The 18758-nt window shown below is 39.1% G+C and overlaps 1 protein-coding gene across 9 annotated transcripts in view; it reads right to left on the bottom strand.

Annotated features, from left to right (window-relative positions):
• Window positions 1-18758, bottom strand: part of GPR141 (G protein-coupled receptor 141) — a 169145-nt gene that overhangs the window by 123123 nt on the left and 27264 nt on the right. For 2 of the 9 annotated variants that reach the window (XR_012508115.1, XM_074367230.1), the window contains one exon: window positions 2295-2340. The exons of the other annotated variants lie outside the window; for them this stretch is intronic. Coding sequence is in view for 1 of the 2 variants with exons in the window: in XM_074367230.1 (XP_074223331.1) it covers window positions 2295-2340 (46 nt within the window). In the remaining variant the exon portion in view is untranslated. The remainder of the gene's footprint in view (window positions 1-2294; window positions 2341-18758) is intronic. 9 annotated transcript variants of the gene reach the window in all.

The raw sequence follows: 18758 nt of genomic DNA on the forward strand, positions 1-18758 counted from the left end.
CCCTGAGTTGTTTCAGAGGCTGAAAACCCTCTGAGTTGAGCTCCGTTGTGTTGTGTGTTATCGTGAATTTTTGTGGCAACATAAAGATGGGTCAATGTCAGCTCTAAGCTCAGTTGCCCCTGTGTATGTGGTGATCACTTGGTTTACAATAAGCTTCAGGAAAACCCCACTTTCTTCTGGCGTTCACCACATTTAGGAGCTCTGCAAGAGTTATTTTCATAACCGAAATCCCGAATTTCCATGAAGAGAATCTAAACAAACCGTATAGACTAAATAAACTGCGATGTGGGAAAGGGAGGACTCCAATATGGAAATCATGGTGACACAGACGTTGGCAGGAATTGCGTGTTACAGTAAATTAAAATGTAAACAGTTTTCCTTGATAGAGAATTCCATATGGAAAACAGATTCTGGCTGTAGAATGTAGACCACATAAAACACCATGGCTGGGGTGGGGGCGTGTAGCTCAGTGGTAGAGTGCTTGCTTAGCATGCAGAAGGTCCTGGGTTCAATCCCCAGTACCTCTGTTAAAAAAAAAAAAGTGTCTGCGCTGAGTGGTAAAGCTAAAGGAAGCAGAAGGCAGTGCAGGGACACGTGTTTATCCAGTCTGCACAAGCAGGGTGTGAACTCCCTTATGGAAAGTGGGTACCCAACTCCCCAGGGCACATTCCACTTTAGCTCAGGCTCACAGCAGGATTTGTTTCCTTGGGTCCCACCTAAATTCATCATAACAGAGATTTCAGCTTCTGACAAGGGCTGTGGGAAAAGATCTGAATCCATTTTCTGTGTGCCCCATATGCCAGACCCTAAAAAAAGTTGATTAAAAATTTAAAAACCAAAAATGTACAGAAAATAATTTAACAAGCACTGTCTCCAGATGAGCACATCAATGTCATGTTCTAATTATTTCAGATCTTTGTGCATTTGTAAGAAAGATGTAAAATATTCCAGTTAAAACAGAAACTCCCTTTGCCTCCCTCCTGAATCCTGTTTCTTTGCCTCCTTCCTACCCTCCCTGGGGCAGGAAAGGTGCCATTCTGAATTTGATGGCTATTTTTCTCCTGTGGACATGTTACCATGTTACCTCATTTAGTCCTTTCAGCAACCCTTTGAAAAGGCCACTATGCCCATGTTACAGATGAGGAAACTGAGACCCAAGGAGATCAGTATTTGTCTATGGTCACACAGCAAGTAGGTAAAAGAGTTGAAGTTCAAAGTCAGGTTGGTCTTATTTGAAACCTGGGCCCTTTCTACTGCATCCTACACCCAGAAGACCTGGTCCCCCTCCTCGTGGCACCTGGAGACTGCAAGGGTTCTTCCAGCTGAATCATTTGCCTCTCCAGATCTGGCTTTGTGAGCTTTACTTTCTGATTCCTCAATGGAACCATTTTCAAACTTTCTGCTCTTTTGGTTTGTAAAGCCAAAGCACCAACCCAACTGGGGAGGGGTGAAATGAGAGAATTACACTCTCTTTTTATGTGCATTTGGACAGCCTGTCTGTCACTAAATACACCACTGCTGCATGCTTGCCTTCCCGAGGGCCAGCTCTGCATGCCCTGTTTCACTGGTCCCATGCCATTAGGGAGCTATCTGTGAAGAGGTTTTAACAACTTCTTCAGGGATGCTAGATTTACTGTGATGATCATGTATTTAAATGTCAAATCACCATGCTGTACACCTGAAGTTAACTGGTATGTCAACTACACGTCAGCAAAAAATACATAAAATAAAATAAAACCTCTCTATGGATACCTACTGTTCGTTTCATAGCCAAAACACTCAAAGAAGGCTTTCAGAGAAAGGCGGGACAAAAGCAAAGCGTAACTTAGATTCAACAGTGGCTGCTGTACAAATTGAAAAAGCACTTTTGCAAAGCAGGTTAGTAATCTGTATTATGAACCACAAAACTATCCATAAGGGATAGTTTGACTTTAAGAACTACATTCTGAGAATCTATCCCAAGGAAGTAACCCAAATAGTGGGAAAAGCCACATTCAAAACACTTCCAAGTTCTATTATTTGTTATAATAATACTTGGAAGCAAACTTTTCAACAAATCTGATAGATGTACTATAGATCTCTTGATTGAATTATCTTGTCATTAAATGGATAATTTTGAAGAAAAGCAAGTTTCCCATCCTCACTTTGCTAATTAGATGTGTTAAATTTAGCAAGCTGATTAACCATTCTGAATTTCAGATTTTTTCATTTGCAGTATACAAAATACTGACATCTACCATAAAGATCTGGGAGAGCTGAACGGGCTGAAGTATCAAACAGCTTATCCCACTTACCGGCACTGGGCAGTGCTCAACAAACTGTATCTAGTGGAATGATTACCTATGAAAAAGGTACAGATTTATTGCAGTTACTACAAAAATGTCAGTAAGAGACTGGATTCAAATATATACAAAGATAAGACTCTAATTTATGTTACATATTTTTTACTACAGTTAAAAGAGGCGAAGAATCGGACTTGGTGTAATGGTACAAAGGAGAAAACAGTTTTCCTCTGTCCTCTTAGGTTTAGTGTTTGGGGATCTGCAAATTAAACGTAAACTTGCAGCTTAACAGGGAAAAAAGCAAAGCTTATTCATATGCACATGGGAATGCACAAGAGAAGTGGTTCTCTAAACAGCTAAAGATGGGAGTTTATATACCTGACTTCATGGTGGGATGGGATGGTGGAAGAGGGAGAGGAAAATCTTCTATGGGAGGAACAAATGGTTTTCTAGGGGAGCAAATGGGATATAAGAAAGTCTGTGATACTGTTTATGCAAGTGAGAGTGGTCTTAGTTTTTTGTTCATGGCTGTAAAGCTCCCAGGATGGGGGTTCTTGGCAGCCTCACTCCCAGAAGTTTCTGCTTTTAGTAGTAAAGGAAGGCTTCTTTCTGCATATGTTAAATATAAAATGTCTTTACTTTAAAATAATCTTTAGATCCATTTTGGGGGCCCAAGTGGGTTTCCACTTTGGCATTAAAACACTTTTCCCCCGCTTATTAAATAAACTTGCTATAATATATATTTTTTTAAGTTTTAAAATAAAGTGATATTTTCTAAGCTGTAAACATGTAAACCAAGGTAAAGGAAGCCTGTCCAATCCAGGAGGAAAAAAAAAATTTTAGCCCAGTCTAGATTCAGAGACTACTGCAATGGTGAAGAGCCCTGCAGTGACCCAAAACCCTTTGTCACAGGAATGGCGTTCACCTCCTGTGTTCCACCACCCTAGGGACTGGGACCTGCTGGCCCTCGTTTCCTCACCTATAAAATGAGGTTGATAATAATGTCTAATTTGCAGGTTTCTTTGGATAAGACCTATGTAGGTTGAAAAGTCATTTGGTTTATAAAGGCTCATGTATGTTAGATTAAAACATTTTAAAACAGTATGATCTTATAAATAAAGTGACATTTTATTCATTTAAATTAAGAGAAATGGGATGGTGATTAAACTTGAACACTTAAATGTATATATACATATATATATATATATATGTATACATACATATACATATACCTATATATATATTTTCACCTCCAGGGAATGCCAAGCTAACATTCACCCTTAGGCGCTCTAGTGGCTAGAGCTTACGTCAATGCTGTCGCTTTGGAGACAAAACTGTTTTTAAAAACTGGCATCAAGTAAGAGCCAGAGACCTTACTGAAATAAAACAAAAACTGCTTAAGGACGTCCTTGAGCTCGGTGACCTTGCAGAATTGCGACTGTTATTATAGAATGTTGTGTGCTCGCTACTGCTTTGGCCTTTTTATTTTCTTGGCTCAAATCAGAAATGCCAACCTCTCCATCTATCCTAGAATTTCTGACATGTTTACAGATGGGAAATGGCTGACTGTGGGCTCATTTTGGGTCAGGCAGTCTTCAGTTAGACCTGAAATTTATCTGCTATTTTAACCAAGATTTTCTAAGATAGTCACCTACCCACCCCACCTCAAACACACGCATACTGACTTTTATAAAGAGTTTTCCCCCAACCTCACAGCCTTACCTGGAAAAAAGTTAAGCAATCATCAATGTAGCTATTAATACTAATTTCAGAATCACTGTAACAAGGTCCAAGTGGATATAAACATCAGAATAAAATATTCTATGAACAGTGATTTTTTAAATAATATGCTTCTAAAATTAAGCTTTTCATGTGGAAATTGACAGATAAATAGCCATGCTCCTTTCTAAAGAGATAAATAGCTCCAGGATTCCATTATTTGCTACAAATTTTCAAAAGAACTGATTAAAAATTACATCTGGCTAGCAGCCCCTGACACAGACTTTCCTAATTTCCACTAAAATACATAGAAAGCTGTTTTTTGTTTGTTTTTTAATGACAGTCATAATAAAGTTAAAAGAAAAAACCACTGCATGCAAACTCCTATGGTCTGGCTTTTCTCTACTCGCAGTTTAATCTTCCCCTTTCTTTCCTAATAAAACAAACTTCCCACCTGTTAAACCAACGTGCCTGCCCTTCTATGCCTCAGGCTGTCCCTTTAGCCTGGAACACATACCCCACCAAACTCCAGTTCTTTGGATTGCTAACTCCTGTTTATTCTTCAATACTCAGCACAACAAGCATTGTCTCCTTCAAGACCCCAAGGTCCACTGAATGAAGTAAAAACCCATCCTTACAGTGTCCTGGAGAATTCTGTAACAGTGGTTCAAAACCTCTTCACATTACATTGGAACTACCTCTTCTTATGTCTATTGCTGCTCTGTTAACCTCAAACAATAAAAGAGCCAGTTATTTTTACCAGCAAAACAGGGTTTATTTGAGAGCAGCAAAAAACTGTGATTCTGGTTGCTCAATTATGGGAAAGTAAAGTCAAGTAGAGCAAGGGAGAGGAGAAGGGGAAGTTGGGAGGAGCTGTCGTAAACAGAAAGTCCTTAAACAACAAGGTTTTTACTGCATAGCACAGGGAACTACGTTCAACATCTTGTAATAAACTATAATGGAAAAATTTTTTTAAGATTATAGATATATACATATATATGTATAACCAAATCACTTTGTTGTACACCTGAAACTAGCATAATGCTGTAAGTCAACTGTACCTCAATTTAAAAAGAAATAGTCCATTGGAGGAAACAGAGTTCAAAGTACAGTGGTTTTTCGTGGGCTGAGCTGTTGCCAGGCTAGGAGAAAATGTTTCTTCTTCCTGTTGGCGGTAGTGAAGTAGTGTCATTTTCTGCCAGAATTGTGAGGTACGTCTCTTCCTATTGGGATCTGTATTGACATGAGTGGTACGTGCATGAGAGCGCCCCCTTCTGGGCGCCCAGTTCCATTTTTGTGAGGTTTCCCTTTTAATTTTCACAGCCCCTACTCATCTGAGGTCTTCATGTGCTGTGCAGCAATTCCTGATTCAAGATTTCACCATGAAATGATTATTTCTATTTTATAATGGATAGTTAAAAATGTCTTTTAAACATTTAAAACACTGTTCTCAAATTAAGAGTAAACTGTAGTAACTTACAGAGTGCAGAGAATAATGGTTCAGTTGTTCCAAATTCATGTTTAATATATGCATGCACACCGGATCTGTGTTTGTGCACAAAATACTTCTGAGTTAAAATAACTCACGAAGCCAACATTTCCTAAAGCAAATTCCTGGAAACATTTGTTTCATGAACTACTCAATGGAAAAAGGAAAACTGAAATTCAATACTCTGAGATAGCCTACACTAAGAATGTTGCAGACAAGGTTGAGCACAAGGGTTCCAATAGTTGTCTGGCCATGACACCAATTTGTCAAGTGCACTTAGAAACATTCAGAGTAAGTAGAACTCTGTGGACACGCATTTTGAGAAATGCCGCATGACTTATTCTAACCAGTCCTTTTGCTAGGACTGGCACACATTTCAGACCTAGATGTCCTGGCACAGAGGGAAGATTTTTTGTTGGTGTGAACCATGGTCTTACGATAGCACAACCAGAAGCAACGGGCAATTCCAAGTGGTACTCTGTCGGAGGGCCATTTATCTCATCTCTTCCAGTACTAAGAATACTACTCTGCTTTCGTAAACAGTCCTTCTAATTCAATGAATGATGTTTTCTCCACTGAGGGCATGTGTGAATGGATTGGTAACTGTTTTGAAAAGGTCCCATCTGCGACAACGGTCGTGTGTATGGATGGCAATTAACTGAAACAATCTGGGAGATGATAATGCCTCAAACATAGGAGGTAGTAACCCATAATGAAAAAGAATATGAAAAGGAACATATGTATGTAGATGTGTGACTGAAACATTATGCTGTACACCAGAAATTGACACAGCATTGTAAACTGACTATATTTCAATTAAAAAAATTAAATTAAATTAAAAAAGAAAACAAATAGGAGGGAAGAAAGGGCAGAGAGGCACCCCTTTCTTTATATTTATTTCTAATATCATATTTTCATATTTATTTCATGTTTGTTTATAGTATCATATTTATAATATATTTTCCATTTTTTTTTTGTAAAATGAAGACATAGTTTGGGGAGTAGGTACCAAAGTGCACTCCTAATTTACAATTTTGGGTGGAACAAGGACAGAATTTGTCTTCTATTTTATTCATAAACCCTTGGCACAGGAAATGCTACACTATCATTTATGTTTGTGGCTTCGTATTCAGCACAAAATTAAGTTTTCTGTCTGGTGTCATTTGTCAAGAAATCTTTTAAAGTAGTAATTTCCCTGCATCTCTTATAAAGGCAGCCCATCTTTAAAACCACCACATGGCAATGTCACCCAACAAGTTGTCACCAAGGAGAAGGAATAACATGAGAACTGGGAGTTATAATGCTGACTGAGCACAGAGCAAACAATTTCTCTGACCAACATCTTATCACAAATGCAGACTCAACTATTAACTTTGGTAATCGTTCAGAAGGTTAACACTGTGCCCTAGGTCCCACAAAGTAGGCATAACTACATTAAACACAAAATTGTACATCTGTTGAATATACTAACTACACAGAGGTGCCCAATGTACCATAAAATATACACACATCATATATAAAATGTAAATATTTAAGAAAGTTTATCCTAAACAGAATATTTGTTCTAGCAATAATAAATAATTTAAAATATTTGATTAAATATATATTTGCTAAATGCTTAGGATTTAAATGCTTCGGGTGCTGTAAGGAAATGATGGGGAGTCCATATCTCTTTGAATTGTTGGACAGGGAAGTCCAGTTGCCAAATCTCTACCAAAGTAGCATCCAAATCATTTTGCATTTTCAAAAGAACTCGCAATTATCTCTTTTCACATTATGGGGTGAACCCAAAACCAAAAAAGCTAGCTATCAAATGGATGAATACATTTGATTTAGCAAGGGCAATAAAAAAGAAGAGGATAATTTTAAACTTGGAAAGAGGTAACTGTCTTGTATGGGATTCCAGTATGTTTGAGAACGAAAGCAGACCAATAGTCAGAGAGGTATGGAAAAGTGGTTCAAATAGCTCTAAACAGGGATTCTCCAGGATTAAGGCACCTACCGCCAGACAAGCCAGTTTAAATACACATTCCTAGGCCATACTGCCACACCCCAGAATTACTGTATCAGACCAGTGAGGACGCAGAGACTTGAATCTGTTTTTCTAACATATATACCAGTTGATCTTTACGCAAAACTCTAAGAGCTAGATTTAGATTGCTCTAAATCTGTCTAGTAGTAAGACACTCCAGTTTTTTTGTTGACAAGTTCTTGATGTTCAAAAACTTTGTTTTCAGCTTCCTATAGTTTGGATCTTGGACATCAGCGGTTATAGGTTTCACTGTAAAATCTCCATATGATTTTTTGCTAAGTTACTATCACTCCAAGAAAATTCAGAGTGGCAGATTCAACCCTGAATGTAACAGATTATCTGGAAAGAAGTTTGAGCTTTGTAGAAAGGGGAAAATGTCTTTTATAGAATGTAGTGACAATGAATCTCTTCTGGGAGGAAAGGGCGGTAGTTATATTAGGTATTCAAAAGTTGAACCACATTGATCTGCTTTTTGAAGTAATTACATTGGTCTCTGGACTTTAGAGAAATGTATTGCTTATTCCCTGTGGATATTTTCAAAACCCTTTTTAAAAAAAAAAACAACAAAGCAGTTTTTTTCCCCTCCACTTTGAGTCACAAAGAAAAGCATCTTCCCAAATTGCAGTTAATTATTGCACAGGAATACGTGCGTGTGTGTGTGTGTGTGCGCGCGCATGTATGTACGTGTGCTCTCCAGGACCTCCTGAAACAAGTCCTCTGGGTTTTCTTTTAAATTAGAATATTTTTGTAGAGTCAAAAGCTTGCTCCTTAAAACTCACTTGTTTTAAAATAACTGGATAACATACTAAGATAACCCCTCCAACTTTAACTGAGTATACAGAATAAAATGTAGCCACTGCATTGAGACTTAGCACAGTCTGGGTGAAAATGTATTCTGTATGGCGTTGGAAAGAGTGGTTTCTGCTGGGCCCACTGAGGACGATTTGCCCCTACAGTATATGAACCAGGCAGCTTTGCTTTTTAAGTGTTTGTACCTACATTGTATGGTTTTCTTATTTCTTCCCTTCCTTTTCATTGTTGCTATATGCCAAAGCAGTAGGGAGGATATATGTCTAATCTGCAGAGGTCTTAGAAGGTGGATAAACACATATAGTTTGCTAGAAATGTGTATTGAGTAAGGAGGGTAGGGGCCGGGTGGAGTTAGGGAAGGCCGTGTACGTGAAGTGGCCGATTCTTTGCAATGTCTACCCTGGCTATGCTTTCTAATTATTTTCTAATTCTTGATTGTTTTCCCAAAAGTTGAGACTGCAGGTGGTTGAATCGTGGGCAGCTGACCTATTATTTCAAGTAAATCTTCCTAATCTATTTTCACTTGTGGTTATAATAATAACATTTCTAGAAAAGCTTTGTGGCCTCCTTAAATTATATAAACCTTGCTAATTATTTTATTTTTCTTGGACTAATAGCAGAGTGTATTTTCTTTCTTATCAAAAAAAAAAGTCTAAATGTACTTCAGAGTTTTCATTTATAAGAAAGCATATCTACGTTATTGTCTACGTATATACGCGTATGTGTGCACACACACAGAAATGCACGTGTGTGCGTGTGTATTTAATATGGGGCACAGTGGATGAGGAACTCATCCTTCCACTTTGGGAAACGACTTCACGTGAATCTGCTTTCTTTGAGTTACTTTCTTTATCTTTATCAAGGTCACCAAATGGTAGATATGCCAACAAAAAGACAAATAAGGGTACTTTAAGAAGGAACAGCACTCCGGGACTGGAACTGTCTGTCTGCTCTCTCTGGGGCAGGGTGGGGGAGTTGGTGAATAGAAGCAAGTGGTTTCACAGAATAAACAATGGAGTTCTCAGTGACCTGGAGCACAGCCGACAACACTGGACCCTCAAACATGAACTCCCTCCCCAAGACCCGTGCTAACTTTTCATCCAGCCACAGCTATGATGCCAGCGTCTCAGGCTCTTTGGATGTCTTACTTTTTCTTTTTGGTTTTAAAAAAACATTATTCCTTCTAATGGACAAAAAAAATGCCTTTTATATATTTTTTAAATTAAAGAACAACTCTGGTTAAGTTTATAAATCTTTAAGTACCGAAGTTTGTTTGTTGACACTTTTATCTGGAATTACTAAATATGAGCTCCAGGAGGGTCAAGACAAGGTTTGCTTTGCTCAACACAGTTTGTCTAGCATGGCCCAGTGCCTGGCAAACAGTAGGCTCACAACAAGTATTCTTGATTGACTGACTAGCTGTAGTTACAAGCAGAAAGTCACCTGTGGGTGGAGATTAGGTTTAGTCCCTACAGGGATCAGTTGGATCAAAACATAAATGTTTTTCTGTTTTTTGTTTTTTGGGTTTTTTTTGGGGGGGCGGTGTAACTTACTTATTTTATTTATTTATTTTTAGAGGAGGTATTGGGGATTGAACCCAGCACCTCATGCATGCTAAGCACAGGCTCTACCACTGAGCTATACCTTCCCCCCTAAAAATATTTTATTTATTTTTATTTGTTTTGAGGGAAGATAATTCAGTTTATTTACTTATTTATTTTAATGGAGGTACTGGGGATTGAACCTGGGACCTCATGCATGCTAAGCATGCACTCTTCCACTGAGCTATACCCTCCCCAATAAATGTGTTTTTTGTGTGTCTCTTACTGATTTATTTCCTCTTGTTTCCCCTCATAGAGTTTTGAAAACATAGTTTGAATTTCATGAGGAGCAAATGACATGTTCCACTACGCCACTGCAAATCTCCTCTGAATTCAGGTTTCATCTTAATTGTAGAAAAAAATGGCACAGGCTCACTGTAGAAAAAGTAAACACAGAGAAGTGTATTTTAAAAAATACCCATAATCTCACTGCCCAGGGATAACTACCAATATTATATTTGTTGTTTCCCTCATATTTTCTACATTTATATCTTTAATGTATATCTGTGTTCACATAATTGAATGTTGTAAATATAATTTCACATTCTGCTTTTTAAAATTAAATGTTGTTTCTTAAGTAAATGCCGTATCATTAAACATAATATTGATAACCATGTTGTATTCCACCATAGAGAGATGCCCTGTAATCAGGTTAAATTCACTTTTCTATTGTTGAATATTTAGATCATTTGGAATAGTTTATCTTTATGAACATCTTTACATATAATGTTTGTGCACAGCAGGTTACTTTCTTGAGACAATTTCCTAAAAATATACTTGCCTATTTTTGAGGCTTTTGATTACATATTGCCATGTTGCCTTCTGGTTTTATTACAATTTGTAGGTTATACTTCTACCAGCCTTGAATGAGACTCTAATAGTAGCTGATAGCAGTTACCGTTTTTTGGGTTTTTTTTTTTTGATGTCTTATTATGTACCAGATACCATGCTAAATGCTGTATGTGGTTTATCTCATTTGACTTTAGCCATAACAATATAAAGTAGGTATTATTTTATACCCATTTATAGATTACATGATAAACTGAGGCACAAAGAGGTTATATAACTTTCCCAAAGTCATGCCACCAGATTTTGGACCCAGAGGATCTAAAGACAGAGCCCTGGCCTTCGCTACACTGAAGGAATCTTTGCCAGTATTGAAAGGTACACCTTATATTCAGTATTAAGTCTTTGTTAATTTCATAAAAGAAAAACAGTATCTCACTGTTGTTTCTAAGTTTCAGCAACTACATGTGTTCTCCTGATAGAGTTATCTGGCCAGCTGTATTTCTTTGGTGTGAATTATCTGTTTCCAACATTTGCTCTTTAGTGACTCGTATTTTTTTTTTTTTTAGTATTAACTTGTTAAGAATTAAAAATAGTCTCATTTGTCTTCTGTACCTATTGTGGCTAAATACTGTTCCTGTTTGGCATTTAGTTGCATGTATGATATTTTGGATATATGAACGTTAAGCAGTCAAATATATTGATAGTTCTCCGTATGATCCCTTCTATCACTTTTATGCTCATAAAGTAGTTCCATATACAGATACCAGATCAATACCAACTTTAGTTTTCTTTAAAAACTATGTCCTTTCCTTCTGTTAATCAACCCAACTGCTTGCCCATAAAATCTTGCTGATAGCCTTGGGTTTCACCTATTTGTCTGAGACTGCATCATTAGAATCAAAGTGTAAACAAATATTTTCTAATACTTCTGGTACTTGAAAACACAATTCATAGAAATTTCAAGGCAGCAATTTTGTCTACTCCTCTGCCCAAGAAAAGGGAGACAAAGAAAGCACAGGTACGCATTGCTGATGACGATCGGATACAGAGGATTGGGTTTTGGTTCCAGGCATTCTGTTTTGGTGTCCCCAACATAAGCTGTCCCTTCCTGGCACTGTGATTCACTTGGGCTGGTTCTCAGCATAAGACGCCAAAAGACTAGAGTTGCTCATGAGGTGTCACTTCTAAAATTTAAGCCCGAACAGGAAGTATTTCTAATCAGAAATATCTGCCTTCTGTGTTAGATCACTGTAGAGTAGTCTTTGTTTACAAAGCATCACATTAATTGGCAGCAAAGCCTCCTAATGCCACAATTAGGACTCCCTTCATTTTGCCAACACTACTTGCTGATAATTCTTCACATAACAGCTTTGAAATAAACCACTTTTTCTTCATTCTACTAATTTGTGTCAACATATTTGGCAGTATAATATTCTGTTTAAAAAGAACATATTTTGGAGAGACAGTGCAAAGCACTCTAAAATCTATGCCTAAAATTATTTACATGCAATTTTCAGTGATCCATTAATTAATTATCCACTAGAGTGGGGCTGATGTTGACAAGGGCAGATTTGCTATTGGTTACTAAATTAATCTTTAACTGCCAGGAAAAGAAAACATACAATTATAAAGAAGACACAGGCAACCATGGTAACAGATAGATCTACTTTTCACAAAAAATAAATTTTTTTCAAAAACACCTAATGTTCTTTAATGTTTGACTAATTGTTACAAGCAATTCTAATGGCCTCTGTTATATTTTTGAAGAAGTTAATGTCCAGGTAACTATGGATGTGGAGCCATTAACTTTAGACTGGTTATATAGACCTGGGTTAGACTGGCTTTAGATTTTAAAATCCTGCAACTGTTTTTGATCCAATTTTAAACTATTTTAAAGTGCAAGTAATTTATCAACCAACAGTTAATAATGTGGAAGTTACACAATAATTTATAATGCATGATGGGATATTGAGCAATTACTATTTTAAAATAATAACTGTAATGGAAATCAAAATGTCACTGTCATCATTACTTTTCATACCACAAGACTAGAAGACAGTTTGCAAATTATCTGGACCAGCTTTGAAAATAAGCCCAAGAAATGAATGGAACGAAAGTCATTTCCCAGAATACCCTCGTGGGACATAATTATTCATAAACACAGCTAAAATGTATTGAGCACCTATTATATGCCTGGGTGTTTCCAATCAGTTGATACTGATTTCTCAGGTGCTATGTCATCCTCATTTTATACATAAGAAAAGTGAAGCTTAAGAGAGTCAAGTGATTTGTTCAAAGTCAACCTTCTGGTAAGGGACACATCTGGAACTTAAACCTGACCTGTCCTGAGTTCAGGATTCAAGCTCTTAACTCCTGTGTAATAAATAAATGTCAACCACATTTTGCCAACCCATCTTAGGTGCGTGACTGTTAATAAGGCTGACTCTTTCATCACTGCTAAGCTTCATTCAGCCAATATAGTGTTCACGATATCTGAAGAACTGGGATTGCACAAAAAGATGCCAGGGCTGACCCAATCAGCCAAAAACAACTACCTTTAAAGGTAGCTAAGATTGTTCAAAGGTCTCTTCTTTTTGGAATAAAGGACCCGTCTGCCTGAGTAACACACCACCTTTTGCATAGAATTCTTTCTGCCTGGGAATAGAGTTCAAGGTGGCCTGGAATAGCTTTTAATAGGATCCTTCTTTCATTATGACACATGGAGTGTCCCTGTGTGACTAATTTATAGTAATTCTTTAAGCAAAGAGTGGACCAGAACTCCAAATATTAAGGGTACCTCTGAGGCTTATTTGATGCCCATTCTCTGGTGCCATAAAAAGCATTGCCAATTTCCTGATGGTGTTCATGTCCTACATTATATAAGATGCTATCATCAGGGAAAGCTGAGCGATAAGAACATGGGACCTCTTTGTACTAGCGTCGCAACTTCTCGTGTGTCTATAATTATTTCAGTTTTTTTATAAAGTTTTAAACTATTGTCAAATTTCCGTCTTGCCTTGGAAAGGAACTTCTGATTTTGGCAGCTGGTGACTTCCATCCAATCAAGGTTCCTCTTGGGGAACTGGCCATCAGTTTGAAGAATCGTTGATGGGTGAGATGGGCACAATTTGCTAGCATCCAAGGAACAACAGAGCACGTCCATAAACCTGCATCAGAGGGTCAACCACATGCCCCTTCTCCAGGATCCGGCTGAGGGCCAGGCTGCCCCAAAAAAGCCTCACGAGAAATGAAAGCCAGCCTGTTGCGGAAGAATCCCAACTACCTCTGGTGGCACTAGTCCCCTGAACAAGACAAAGTCAACAGGTGACAGGAGGCGCTCAGGACGCCGTCCTTCAAGGAGTGGAGAGGAATTAGCTGTGCTCCTTGCCTAGCTGCTGCCTCTGGATATTTACCCTTATGTATCAGTTCCAAATCCTGACAAGGACAGATCACAGGAATGCTGTGTTCCGGGAACAGAGTGTGCAGTAGAGAGAAAAGCAAAGCATCCTTGTGCGGAAGATTAAGGCCAGTCCTGAGCAGAGCCCCAGGATGGTGCAGGTCCCTCATCATCAGGAGGACTGTGTGCATGATCACTCAGGAAATTTACTCTCTGTACAACGCCTTGAGCAACTAGGAACAGTTCACGAAATAAGACACCGATGTGAAGGACTGAAGGAAACGAGAGGAAAAACATGGAAAGATTTGTTCTGGAGGCACCTGCCTGAAATGCAACCTTTGCTGCCCACCTCCCCACCCCCTTTTTATTTAAGGGAGAGAGGAGGGGAAACGACAAAGGACTCGACTCAATAGCTTCCCCTAGTTAATGAGGCTGATCCTGGAAGTTCCTGGAACTCACTTTGGCCCATCCTGCCCAGAGATGGCTGCCAAATAAAAGAGGTTTGTCCCTAGTCAGTAGCAGAGGAACCTGTTGAAGGTGATATTTGGAAAATGACTGCAACTTTGAAAAGATAGTTGCACATAGCATGAATTCAGAGGTGGGAGAAGATCTGCTAACAGAATTTGGGAAGACAAATTACGGGGCAGGGAGAACAAGGCGCTCTCGCACGAGCCATTGCACAGACTGCCCCGAAACCGCCCATTCATCTTCTGCCGTCAATCTACCAAAAGCCTTGTTGGCCTCTCGGAAAATAGATTGCTAAATAAGCCTGAGCTTTTCTTGGTTTGTAGAATTGGTGAATCAAAGGGGCAGCAGATTTATTTCGTGCTTCTAAAGCCACATTTATAACGTGGCTAAGTGGCCCAGGGTAAAGCCACAATAAAGGTGATTCATGCAGGAAACCCATTCTGTTGAGGCAGAAATGAAAATCCACATTAAATCACAGTCTGTTCTTTGCACGGGGGCAGTTGAAGTGAGCCATCTCAGTGGATTCCCAGGCACACTGAAGGCTGAATGCAATTGTTCTTGTAAAATGGGGAAACGAGACTCCTTTAGAGTAAGAATACAGCCTCCAGCTCTGAGAGCCGGGGCTCCCTTGACCGGGGTGAGCTGCCCAGTGGCCCTGCCAAGCGGCTGTCTGAGACTGTATTCCCAGATGGCAGCCAGCCTGGGGAACCTATTCAGTTACCACAAGTTCCTTGCCAGGAGGTTTTCATCAGCTCCACTATTTATCAAGACAATTGGACCTGGTACAAAAACCCACCTTTGCAAACTGCCCTTAAAGGGTTAGGGATGTCCGCTGCCTCTTGGCATTTGAACTCAACTGTAAAGTTACTGTATTTCCTCCTGGCTGAGATCTCTGGAAAAAGTGGTCCATCCTCACCTTCACCTTCCCTTCTTGCCCTGAAGGTGCCATGTATTAAAGAATCACATAAATGCAAGAGCAGGTCATAGAGCACGCGTAGACCTGCTGTTTTCCCCGTGGCCTCTTTTTTTGTGACATTAAACTCCTCTCAGCTTCTTTCCCTTCCTTCAGCTGGCCACATTTCTTCTCTTTTTCCTTCTCATATCTATCAGTGCTCACTCCTGGGCATTGGGAAGGGTCAAGTGAAGGGCTTTCTGAGGCCAGATCCTCACTTTTCAGTGAGAAGTTGACTGGAGCCGCATCCAAAAGCCTCCAAATGTGCCGTAAATTAACCAACAATGTAGAATCTTTTTAGTACATCTAATTTCGGGTTTTCTTTCTCCATTGGTTCTTCCCTGGCATTAGCCTTTATTCATACAGTAATGCTGCAGCTTAAAATGTAGTTATTCAATCATTGTGAACCCTCTCTGACGCAAGCTGCTTGACAGCAAGGGGGTCTGAAATGGAGTCCCAGCTACACACGGATCAGGGTGGCACTGGCCATAAATCAGCGGTCCTCATTTGTTGTCTTTACTGAAAGTGACAGTGGTCATTGTGACACATTCTAAAGGGTGCTCTAAGCAGCACGTCCAGAGCTGTGAGAAAGGAAGGAATTCCATTCCCAATGAATTTAACAAAGACAAAGCCTCATCAAAGCAAAGCCCCTTCCCTGAAAAAAAGGAAAATCTATTAACTTGTTACACTTTTATCAAAAGTGCTGATGTCCTTAGAGGTACTGGTAAGCTATTTTGTCTGTTGACAAAACACTTGAACGCTGGATTTGGATGAGAATCGTTGGCTTTCTTCAAAAATAATTCATGTCTGTTCTTATGCCTGGAAGGGATGCACTGCAAACATCAGCAATAAAGAAGGCTTATTTTATGGGAAAAGCAATCTGGTAGATTGGAGACAGAACACTAAATTTGTGTGGTCACGCAAATCGCATGAGCATGAACGAAAACATACTGAGTGCATCAATTAACCAGAGCTCCTGTTGGAGGTTTTTTTCTTAGAAAAACAATTTCTCATCTCAAAACAGTCAGGATTTTAATTTGTTTCCCTTTCAAAGACTAAGGATGTGCTCCTGGTAAGAGACTGCTGCTCATCAAACTATAAGGAGAGAATTGATTTAATGAAGAGTTTCTATTTGGGGAGGAGCAGTAGGAGGAAAGGGCAACAGTTGGAGCTTCCACCAGGCTCGCTGGGATTTTACATGCTGGAGAAGCAGCTGGAAATTTGGATGGCAGTTATGAAAGATGGATGACAAGGAAAAGGTCACTGAAATTGAAATGGTGGGTGGGAAAGTGGTGCAGCCCTGGACCATGTGGCAAAACTGAATATCATCTCCTGCGTGTTAAAGCTTTTAAGGAACTCTTTTCTTTTTGCTTCCAACAGTTTGCTCTTCTCCCTGGTGACGAACTGTGCCATGAATGGCATAGATGGTTGGCCTTTTTGTCTTCCACCCAAATCAGTTCTCAAAGCAATTTTTAAAGTTCAGTTTGTATGATAAAGGATGTATCCCTCAGCCCTGAGTCAAACTGGGAATGTGTCTTTTGCTTAAGTGTGAATTTTTTGAAGTGAACGTTTGTTCCCAAACTACCTTAAAAAACAATGCGTGTACTGACAAAATTAATAACGTGATAGCTCGGAAAATTCCTTTGGCACAGACTGGAGTGATCAGCCACAAATGCTCCTGACTTAAAAGTTGAACCAAATAAAACTTGACAGCCTGGCAAAATATTATATAGGCAAAGTGACATTTTATAATAATGGAATAATAAATGCAGAAGAGAAAATGAACCAGGGCTGAAATTATCATCTCAGATCCATTGGATACTAAAGAGGGGGTGAATCTCAATTAGAATTTTCCCATTTTTATTGCACTAATAATTGTGCCTATGACTGAAGCACTCTTAAACCTGGAGAACTCCAATATTTCTAATCATGTTGTCACATATCTCCAATCACTTGTCCGTATGCAAGTCTGATAATACCGTTTGGGGGCCCTGGTAGCATGCTGAAGTGCAGGGAAGAAAGTGACTGGAAATCACAGGACCACTTTATCAAGCACTTCCATTTGGAACCAAATCAAGGAATGTTTAAATCATCCTGATGAACACAATCCAACCTAAAACACATCTGCAGCTTGACATTAATCAGATTACACACGGAATTAATGAAAAGACCGAGTATGTTTACTTGCCTACCTCCATCATCCACCCCACTATGAAACTCAGCAACCAGAGTTGATCTGGGCCAGTTTGGGAAAATCAGCAATCCATTCCATTCAATCATCCTTCCATTCCATAGGACAACAATTATAAAGAGGGTTAAAAAGAAGTTTAAGTCTGGGAAAAGGTGAAACAGTCAAGGCTGGTCTTTACACACTGGTTTAGATTAGAATGAAAAGAGAGCCAGGGTGACAAGGAAAGGAAAGTTACAGTGTGTATCCCCCCAGTGCCAGAGACATGCACCTGCCTTTCTATAAGTCCTGGTCAAATGTATTTTGGGACAGATGGTGACCAGACTTATTGTGGTGACCATGTCAAAATGTATATAAATAGCCAATTACTACAACGTGCACCTGAAACTATTATGATGTTGTATGTCAATTGTATTGCAATTTTTAAAAATGTCCTTTGGCTTCACAATGAACTCCAGACTGGAAAAAGCCCATCAGTCTCATTTTCATCACTCAGAAACAGACGTTTCTAGAAAAGATGACCATGGTGTAACATGAAGAAATAAACCAAGACAACGAGGAACTCACAATCATCAAATTAGTAGGTAAAACAATGATTCAGCGAATGCATAAATTATTCATTCATTTGACAGACATGTATTGATGCCTACTTTATCCAAGGTAATGTGAGTTGATGGAGGACAACTGCAAATGACCTAAGCATCTTATCTCTGGATATTCAGTTTCATTAGGTCTGGAGTGGGGGGCTAGAAACAGGTTGTCATTTTTTTTTAACTATTAAGATGATTGTAAGGAACAGGAAGCTGGGAACCCATGATCTGAATTAGTGATTCTCAATCTCTGTGTTGCCTGGTAGGTCAGAGAGAGAACAGTGGGGAGGAATTTGAGCTGATGCAGAGAGCACTGGGCTTAACTCCAGTCTCTGGGCCTGGAGGACAGCAGCCACAGGGTCTGTTGTTAGGAAAATACTCAGGACTTTTGATCCAAACACCACGTTACTGCTTAGAAGCTGTGTGGCCAAGTCATTAAAC

The sequence above is a fragment of the Camelus bactrianus genome, chromosome 7, assembly GCF_048773025.1.
Source record: "Camelus bactrianus isolate YW-2024 breed Bactrian camel chromosome 7, ASM4877302v1, whole genome shotgun sequence".
Taxonomy (NCBI): domain Eukaryota; kingdom Metazoa; phylum Chordata; class Mammalia; order Artiodactyla; family Camelidae; genus Camelus; species Camelus bactrianus.